Source organism: Elaeis guineensis, chromosome 12 (assembly GCF_000442705.2).
Source record: "Elaeis guineensis isolate ETL-2024a chromosome 12, EG11, whole genome shotgun sequence".
NCBI lineage: Eukaryota > Viridiplantae > Streptophyta > Magnoliopsida > Arecales > Arecaceae > Elaeis > Elaeis guineensis.
The window spans coordinates 2,072,662-2,083,087 of NC_026004.2; the positions used below are offsets into that span (position 1 = coordinate 2,072,662).

General features: G+C 39.1%; 1 protein-coding gene across 4 annotated transcripts; it reads left to right on the forward strand.

The window, feature by feature from the left end:
* The first annotated feature begins 2,394 nt into the window (after positions 1-2,394).
* LOC105055747 (very-long-chain aldehyde decarbonylase GL1-6) lies at positions 2,395-8,458 on the forward strand. 4 transcript variants are annotated; one of them, XM_010937709.3, is made up of 10 exons: positions 2,395-2,545; positions 2,694-2,917; positions 2,988-3,262; positions 3,932-4,151; positions 4,329-4,704; positions 4,789-4,896; positions 5,045-5,245; positions 5,360-5,458; positions 5,936-6,109; positions 8,091-8,458. In XM_010937709.3, the coding sequence occupies exons 1-10, from the start codon at positions 2,486-2,488 to the stop codon at positions 8,268-8,270; spliced, it is 1,917 nt and encodes a 638-aa protein (XP_010936011.1). In that variant the 5' UTR covers positions 2,395-2,485; the 3' UTR covers positions 8,271-8,458. The 4 variants fall into 4 exon arrangements, with proteins under 4 accessions (XP_010936011.1, XP_029123579.1, XP_010936012.1 ...); XM_029267746.2 differs by having other exon boundaries at positions 3,932-4,037; XM_010937710.3 differs by having other exon boundaries at positions 3,030-3,262.
* Positions 8,459-10,426: the final 1,968 nt, after the last annotated feature.

The window sequence follows — 10,426 nt, forward strand, 5'->3', positions numbered from 1 at the left end:
CGGAGTCGGAGACGAGATCTGGCTCCCGTAGGAGCCCGGATGGAGTCTTCTTGCGGTTGAAGTCGGAGACGAAGTCCGGCTCCCGTAGGAGTCCGGACGCAGTTCACCTGCAATTAAAGTCAGGGGCGAAGTCCGGCTCCCGTAGGAGTCCGGATGAAGTTTACCAGCGGTCGAAGTCGGAGACGAAGCCCGGCTCCCGTAGGAGTCCGGATGAAGTTTACCAGCGGTCGAAGTCGGGGACGAAGCCCGGCTCCCGTAGGAGTCCGGGCGGAGTCTTCCCGTAGCCGGAGTCGGAGATGAGATCTGGCTCCCGTAGGAGCCCGGACGAAGTCTTCTTGCGGTTGAAGTCGGGGACGAAGTCTGGCTCCCGTAGGAGTCCGGACACAGTTCACCTGCAATTAAAGTCAGGGGCGAAGTCCGGCTCCTGTAGGAGTCCGAATGAAGTTTACCAGCGGTCGAAGTCGGGGATGAAGCCCGGCTCCCGTACGAGTCCGGGCGGAGTCTTCCCGTAGCCGGAGTCAGAGACGAGATCTGGCTCCCGTAGGAGTCCGGACGGAGTCTTCTTGCGGTTGAAGTTGGGGATGGAGTCCGGCTCCCGTAGGAGTCCGGACGCAGTTCACTTGCAATTGACGTCGGGGGCGAAGTCCGGCTCCCGTAGGAGTCCGGGCGGAGTTCACCTGCAATTAAAGTCAGGGGCGAAGTCCGGCTCCCGTAGGAGTCCGGATGAAGTTTACCAGCGGTCGAAGTCGGGGACGAAGTCCGGCTCCCGTAGGAGTCCGGACGAAGTCTTCCCGTAGCCAGAGTCGGAGACAAGATTTGGCTCCCGTAGGAGTCCGGACGGAGTTTTCTTGCGGTTGAAGTCGGGGAGGAAGTCCGGCTCCCGTAGGAGTCCGGACGCAGTTCACCTGCAATTAAAGTCAGGGGCGAAGTCCGGCTCCCGTAGGAGTCCGGATGAAGTTTACCAACGGTCGAAGTCGGGGATGAAGCCCAGCTCCCGTAGGAGTTCGGGCGGAGTCTTCCCGTAGCCAGAGTCGGAGACGAGATCTGGCTCCTGTAGGAGTCCGGACAGAGTCTTCTTGCGGTTGAAGTCAGGGACGAAGTCCGGCTCCCGTAGGAGTCCGGACGCAGTTCACCTGCAATTAAAGTCAGGGGCGAAATCCGGCTCCCGTAGGAGTCCGGAGAGAGTCTAGAAGATGGTCGATCACCATGAAAATTTGGGTGGAGTCCGTCCGTCGTGAAGAATTCGGTCGACGCTGGTGGGGGCTTATCCGTCAGCAAAATTTGGGAGTGTTGCGGGGGCTCGACCGTCCAGGAGATTTGAAGAGACGTCGTCGGAGGTCGAAAGTCGGTTGGATCTCCGGAGGATCACTCCCATCACGAATTTCGGCTGGGGGGTATTTTATACCCAACACCCATCAAATAAAATACTTTTATGTATCATGTATCATGCATCTTATTTGATGATCATTTCTCTTTTAGGCATAGACATCAAAGTTCTGATAATACATTGCAAGAATCCTATATAGTGCATCTTGTTTGATGATCATTCCTCTTTTAGGGGTAGGCATCAAGCACTGATTATGTGGTGCAAACGATGCATGATAAGAATCCTAAATCATATTAGAGGGCTTTAATTACGTGCGAATATATTATCAAAGAAAAAAAATTATGTGCAAACAAATCCCGAATAATTCTTAATTTTATCATTTGGTATTGCGGTATTTAAGTTGCCATGTATAAATATTAATACCTCCACATTTTTACGTTGAAGTCAATGTTCATGTATGGCAACAAAGTCCATATACCAAGCATTGCCAAATCAGTATTTATTAGATGGATCCAAATTTCAGTGCACGTGATGGATGGCTCAAACTATTTTCCTTTTAAGCCGTGCTTGGTTCATTGAAAAATTTTTTTCTCATGAAAATATCTTTTTGAGATGTTGGTTCTTAAAAAAATATTTTTTTTATAATTGCTTGATCAATAAAAATTGAAAATAATTTATGTTTGATTTAATATTTATTTTTTAAAAAATTATATAAAATATTTATTATGTGCTTAATAAAAAAAATGATGTTTTTTCATTCTACCTAAAAGATATTTTTGAGAAAAAAATTAATTTAGTTTCAAATCAATAAAAATTAGACCTTCTCATGTCTTAGATTTTTTTAGATGTGAAAATCTTATTTTCATGATTTTTTTTTTACATTTTTTTAAAAAAAAAATTTCGTTGGCCATATTTCCCTCTCTCCTCTTCCCGTGAAATAAATGAGTACTTAGCAATGGCATTTTACGTAAACCATCTCACACGCGCGGGCGCACGCGCGTAGACGGACCGGCGCGTTATTGTACTCCAGAGTCCAGACGGAAGAAATTCGGCCTCCATTACTCAAAAAGAGCTCATCAAGACGAAACACCAATAAATACTACTCAGAAAGTTAGCGCCAATCCGAGGGCAAAGGCATAGGAGAAAGCAAGAAGAAGAATGGCCTCCCAACCAGGCCCCCTCACTCAATGGCCATGGCAGAAGCTAGGAAACTTCAAGGTATTCTGCAATGTATCTTTAACTAATTATATGACTTGACTTCTCCACCTTCTCCCTCTTCCACCACCCTACTTCTTTTCTACACTGCGTTGGATACTGATCATAGCTTCCCCTTCCTACTGTTTCTCTCTGCTTCGTGTGATGGAAGTACGTACTACTAGCTCCGTGGGTGGCACATAGCATGCACAAGTTCATGGCGGCCAGTGGGGAGAAGAGGGATATGATTAACTTTCTCATCTTCCCCATTCTACTGCTAAGGCTGCTCTACTCTCAGCTGTGGATCACCTTCTCCCGCTACCAAACAGCAAAAAGCAAGCATAGGATAGTTGACAAAAGCTTGGACTTTGATCAGGTGGACAGAGAAAGGAACTGGTACGAAAAAATAAACACTGCACTCTGTTTCTTGCGTTGCCTCTATGCTTTAATATTATATATTTTTTAGTGTTAGAAATGCTATAGAGAGTGATGGAGAACTGGATGGCAGGGACGACCAGATCATTTTGACCGCATTGTTGATGTACATGGGTAACATGGTGGTTCCAGGGGCTTCACATCTGCCCTGGTGGGAGACCAGGGGAGTGGCTATTACCATTCTCCTCCACATGGGCCCTGTGGAGTTCATCTACTATTGGCTTCATAGAGCCTTGCACCACCATTTCCTCTACTCGCGTTACCACTCTCACCATCATGCTTCCATAGTCACCGAGCCCATCACATGTAAGGGCTGCTCTCTCTCTCTCTCTCTCTCTCTCTCAGAGTCTAATTAAGGAACAAACTTCGCCACATGTTGAAGGCTAATTTATGGAAAGGATAAAATATGAACGATAATCTCATTTTTTTTGAGTAAAGGGAGGCTAAGGAGAAAAGAGTTCCATTAGCCACAAAGCTTTTATGAATGATAATCTCGTGAAGTTGGGTGATCGGCATTTTTAAACAAGATAGTTGCTCATGCTCATGGAAATGGTGTGTGTGTGTGTGTTGTAGAATATAAAAATTAGCTAATTTAGATGGTAAGAAATGTAAAGTACCGCTGAAAACGGACATGACACAGACCGCTTCTTTGATCGCATTTGTTTGCTACGCTAGTTACAGGACGAAGTTTAACATATCATCTTTGGTCCTCTATATTTAATGTTATGATTTTTCTTTCTAGCTCATCACACGTTCACATGTACTTTATCATGGATTATGAACCTTTAAGTTCTAATGGAATGAGTTGTTTGGTGGTGTCCATAAATGTATTTCTATTCTCTGATAAAGGCTCAAGTTTTGACAATGTGAACTTTTTAATATGGTCTGTCGATCCATTTCTTATTAGTTATCTTTTAATTGAAATGACGTTTATCTGCATGATAATTCTTGCGTGTTCCTTTTTGATGGTGGCAGCTGTTATCCATCCATTTGCTGAAGAGCTGTCCTACTTCGTACTCTTCGCGATTCCTCTGATGACCATGGCATTTACTGGAACGGGGTCCATAGCTGCTGCTGTCGGGTATCTCATGTATATCGATTTCATGAACTACATGGGCCACTGCAATTTTGAGCTAGTCCCCAAATGGCTCTTCAGTATCTTTCCCCCTCTTAAATACCTGATGTATACTCCCTCGTAAGTGTATCATCTCAGCAACGGGACTATAAAAATTAGTTTCAGGCCCAGGACTCTCTGATCACATATAAAAATTTAATCCATAGAGAGAAATGGTGCAAAGGCTTGCTGAGATCTATATACAGGCTCCATGTCTTCATACTAACATTTTAATTATTGAGATGTTGGCTTCTGCAGGTTCCATTCCCTTCACCATACACAGTTTCGAACAAATTACTCGTTGTTCATGCCATTCTACGACTATATATACGGCACCATCGACAAGTCTTCAGATGAACAATACGAAAGATCTCTCAAGGGAAAGGAGGAAAGACCTCATGTCGTTCACCTGACCCACTTGACTCACTTGCAGTCCATCTACCATCTACGCTGCGGCTTCTCCTCATTAGCATCCAAACCGTATGCTACCAAATATTACATGTGGATTCTGTGGCCATTGACATTTGCATCAATGCTGCTGACATGGATTTATGGGACCACCTTCACTGCGGAGAGGAACAGGTTCAAGAGACTCATTGTGGAAACCAGGGTGGTACCAAGGTACAGCTTCCAGGTAAGAACTGTAATACGTTAGGCTTACTTGGCTTGGTACGGCTGGGTCTGGGAAACATTTGGATTTGAAGGGTTCTTTGTGCAGTACAAGTCATTGTGTGAGAGAGACACAATCAACAATCTGATTGAGAAAGCAATATCGCAGTCAGAAGAAGAGGGAGCCAAAGTAATTACTCTTGGCCTTCTTAACCAAGTAAGTAGACAGAGATTTAAGGATGTAAAACAGTGCGTTGTTGCAGTGATTATTGTTCTTTCTCAGAATCTGTCTTATAGATAAAAATTTAAAAAATAGCTACTGGTACATTGATATATGCTTCATTTTGTTGTTGTTTAATGATCAGGGAAGTGAACTGAATGGATATGGTGAGCTCTATCTTAAAAGGAACTCCTTACTGAAGACAAAAATTGTGGATGGAACCAGTTTGGCAGTTGCAGTAGTTCTAAATAGTGTTCCCAAGGGAACCAAAAGTATTCTGCTCGTAGGCAAGCTTTCTAAGATGGCTTATTTCTTATCTTTATCCTTGTGTAAAAGGGGAGTCCAGGTAGGTGAATTAATTAGTCACAGCGCCCCCTCCTCTCTTTTAGAGAATGAACATTAATTAAATATTGAAGTTATACCATCGAACCTACAAACAGCAACGTTTGTTGTCCCACAGGTAGAGATGGTTCAGAAAGATGAATACGAGATCTTGAAACTACAGTTGCCACCAGAATTGCATGGTCGTTTGGTGTTCTCTGATAGTTACACCAGTGAGGTAAAGTTTGATGCACCTTTTGGTTTTCTTATTATAAACAAATTTATTTAAACAATTTCCGGTGATTTTTCACAAAATTATGTAAATATATTCTAACTGCAGATGACTTTATTGATTGATCAGATGGTAAACTAGCGCTGAATTTTCAAATTTAGTAGAAAAATTTTATCTAAGTGTCAATTATTTCTTTGTAAAAAACTTGTCTGTGGCAACCATATTTGATATCGAAAAAATAAAGCTAGCTTCCTGCAAAAGCTAATTAGCGAATCTAATGGCATGCTTTGAAAATGCCGAAACTAGTTGTTGAAGACCCAAAATCCTGTACTCTCTGTGAGTAGATTTAAACATGAAATTGAATGACAAATCATTCTTCATTGTATAAATTATCTGTTTGCAACTTCTCTGAGTAAAAATACGGAACAGTAATGAGCTTCTGTCTTAAGAGGATCATGGAAATACTTTTCTCAATGCATGCAGGTATGGTTAGTAGGAGACGGAGTGACGGATCAAGAACAGCTAAGGGCCAGAAAAGGCATTCGTTTTATTCCATTTACTCAATTCCCTCCCAAGTTGGTTCGCAAAGATTGCATTTATCACTGCACTCCGGCAATGGTGGTTCCAAAGGCCTATGAAAATTTACATACATGTGAGGTACATTTAAAGATCATACACGAGTCATGTTATGCATGCACAAGAATTTTGAATCTTCAACAGCTAAATAATCAATATGGAAAAATGGAAATTATAGGAGCTTAGAATTGCCAAAAATATTGAAAGGAGATAATAATCTATACAGATAACATATTGAAAGATAACATATAGAAACTATTCTCAAAAAGGAATATTGGAAACCAAAATGATTACTTTTTTTTAGGATTCGTTTGGTTGGGGTTAATTTGATGTGGAAAAATAAATTTCATATTAGATTGTCATTTGGTATGAAAAATGGAAGGAAGATGGTAAATAAATTGATAGATTTCATATTTATTTTTCAGAGAGAGAAGATAAAGTAAATATCATAGGGGATTGGTATTTGGTAAGTTCATGATGGTAATTTATATTTGACAAAAATATCATCAATAAAACTGTATATGCAATCATTGAATTTATTTTAATATTTTTTTAAATTTATTTAATAAATTTTTTTTGGAAAAAAAATTAAGGATTCGTTTGGTTTATAGAAAGTGGAGGGAGAAAGGACAATTGTTAGGAAGTGAAAAGTAGTCTTTTATTTTGTTAGAGTTTAAAAGGAGCGGGAATGAAAAAAAAAAGTTCTTTCCATAGGAAGAAATTTCTTACATTTCGTGGAAAACAGGAAACAGAAATCCATAGGGAGGTGAATTTTGGGACTTTTTGTGGAATGAGAATCAATAATCATTTTTTTTTCTAAAAATATTCATTTAAGATGCTAGACTGAAATTTTGTAAAATATCAATGGATGGTTAAGATGAAATATATTTCTAATATTGATATTAATGTAATATAATATTTATATTAATATAAATATTATAATATATTAATATTATTTTAATATTTATATTAATATTGATATATTAATATTTATATTAATATAATATTATATTTATATTTAGATTAATAAATTTATTATATTAAAATATTAATATAATATTAATATATATATATTATTATATTAATATAATAAATTATTATGATCTATTATATTATAATATATTATATATTAATATTAATATAAATATAATATTATTATTTATATAAATTTTGGGAGTAAAAATATATTGTCTCATATCTATTGAGGGTATATTAAATATTTTACATATTTCTCTTGGGAAAGTTGATGTCCAACTAAACATAAGTTTCTTTGAAGGAGATCATTTTTTTTCATGATTAATTAAATATGCCTAAACTATATTTTTAATAAGTAAATTATTTTTTGAAATTTTTTTTTTCATAAACTAAATAAGTCTTAAGATATAGATGATACTATGCAAAAGGGTTATTTGACTATAGTTATTATAAAAATTGATAATATTATCTTGATATTAAAAAATTATTTCATATTGAAAGGCATATTATAAATTTTTATATTTCTACATAAAATTATCTCCAACTAAATATAGTAATTATTTTTCAGTATTATTTTTTAAAATAATTTTTTTATTAATCTAATATAATAAATTTTTTTTATAATTATTTTTTAAGATAAATAATTTTTAAAAACCATCAGATCATCCTGTAATATGATATGGTCCGACCAAACGGATCCGCAAAGAAATTGGGTACTGCATTGCTTAATTCCTGATTATTGGGTGAGGTTATCATTTTTCGAAGGCACATGCTGACATTTAGTGCAGATATTGACCTTCCTCTTTTTCTTACGTACGTATTGTATTGAAGGGGCTAATAAATGTCACTTCATCGTTCTCTCAAAAAAAATGTCAGCTCATTGTACAATGACGTAAGCCTTTCCTACCATATGTAAGAAATTGGTGTTCAAACTTAAAATATACGAACTTTCAAACAGATTATACAAACATGACATAATGGAGCTGGATATTTTCTAAATATCGTATCATGTTTCAAGTGTGAAATAAGTCTAATTTCTTCATTTCTTACAAATGTCTTTATGTGTTTTATTGCACGGCACTGTCAGAATTGGCTGCCTAGGAGGGTGATGAGTGCATGGCGTGTAGCTGGAATCATTCATGCATTGGAAGAATGGAACGCACATGAATGCGGCGATGTGGTTACCGGCGTTGAGAAAGCTTGGCATGCGGCTCTTGCGCATGGGTTCCTTCCCTCTGAGGACTGCATTAACTGGGTTACTTGTTGAAAAAATGTTTCACTCTTGAAGCATATTTCCATGATAAATACTATGTAAGATGTTATGTATATCCTGAATGGAGTTTGCTGCATTATATATCTACTGAAATGAGCTGTTCTTCATTTTGGCAGGGTTATCTTATGTAAACTTGTGTTACTGTCGTAATCTAAGCTTTTATTGATCTAAATCTTTCTTTAGATACTGTGCAATGAGAGGTCTTTGCCCCTTAGAAGCCAGAAGTATATAGTATGGTAGATGACTCTGATTTCATCTGCCAGTAAGATGCTAGTAGTCGTTGTACTAGTAGACCACTTCTAGAACTACCCTAAAAGAGCAATTCAAGACAGTATTTAATAATTTGTAATAATTTTATCATGTAAAGTTTGGCTAGTCATAATATGTGATGTTATGCACAAATGTATGTTTAGCTGGACATATGCGTGGATCTTTATATTGGTTCTGGGATGACCCAGTATTACATTCTTCTAAGTACTGAAGAATTACTAGTTTTCACTGGTGAGTTATGTCTAAAAAGCCCTCGGGGTGCTGGGACTGGTTGAAACTCAAAAAAGATTTATGATCTATCTATAATTATTATGTTTTGTAAGATATTTGTTTCTAAAAGGACTATTGTAATTAAGTTTAAACCAGTCCCGGCGCCCCTCTGGGGCTTGTTTAATGTTCGCATATTAGACTTTTTTATATAGCCTTCTGCAATCGTGTATAAATATATACTGCTTTCAAGTTCCCCTCTACAAGGCTTAGCTCGGGTTTGTTTCTCTTTCTCATCATAGAACCTCAGAACCAAACCAATGGACTAGAATGCTCTAATCAAGTTATAACATTCTACTACAGAGGAAAAGATTACAAGAAATATCACATCCGCGCAGGGTTAACTTCCTGAATTCCTCTATTGAGATCTATAGTGACATAGATCACAACAGATATTACATTATTTCGGTTTGGAATTTCAAATTCAACAGCAGAACTCTTTCTGCTAATAGGTAAAAACTCATTCCAACTTGATGATTGCCTGGATTCTCCTTTTCTGGAACCATCAACATGGCCCTTTGTTTCCCTTATCATATATTTTGTAACTTAAGATTGCTCATCTATACTGTCCTATTATGTGATTTCCTCAGCAAAGTGGGCATGGAATCAAATCATCATGAATCCCATATCCGGTTTACCTATCTCCAAAATAATCATTCGTTCTTTGATCAAGTCGTAACGCTTTTCCATTCTTCCACCGAGTATTCTAAAAAGCATAACATCTCATTCTTCTGTCTATATGTTTCACATTATAATCTTCTTTCTAGACGGAAACATCTTGTCTATGCTAATATTACCTTTAAAACATTTTTTTCTAAAAGTTTTTATGAGAATCTCTTACTGAATTCCCGTTCCACCAATACCACTAGCTCCAACTCAGAATTTTGGACAAAAGCTAAAAAATTGCATAAGAGGCAGAGGATCTGCATATTATTATTGTTAAGCTATTAAGCCACCCATTCTCTATATATACCCAAATTCTGGAATATTGTGCATGGCTGGCCTTCATGTTGGCATTGCCCTGTTCCTGGTCCTTACAACAAAAGCCATTCTCGGCGGGCCATTACACGGATCCTTTTTCCGTTTAGACTGGAATTAGATAGGCCTGTTCTTCCACAGATTGTTACAAAAATGAAAATCTTTAGACCGGTGGGTTGGATAATACACCAAAGAAGTTTGCAAGACGTCTCCCGAACCGGCCCATCAACCGTCTCAAGCGTGCCAACACAATGCCAGCAGCCCAACCCATCAGAGCGAGCGAGGAAGCCCAACAGAAACCGCAGTCCCGCTGGCATCCTCCACGCCGTCTCCTTGCTCTCTCTCCTCACCGCCGACGTCCACTTTCTTTATGGTCCTGCGGATTAGAGATGGGTCCACCATCCCTCCTCCCCAACTCCCCCTTCCCCCTCTGTCCACGCACGCAAGCGCGACGGCCACCACCATCACCGCCACGCCGGTGCGCTAGGCGACCACCGGCGCCGCCGGAATCCCCCCCCCCACCCGATGGGCCGCCGCTTCCTCTCCTCGGATTCATTCGGAGAGGTCCGCTCGGAATCCGACCGCTGCGAGCTCGACTGGCCCTTCGGGGGCTCGACGCCGTCGACCGCGACGAG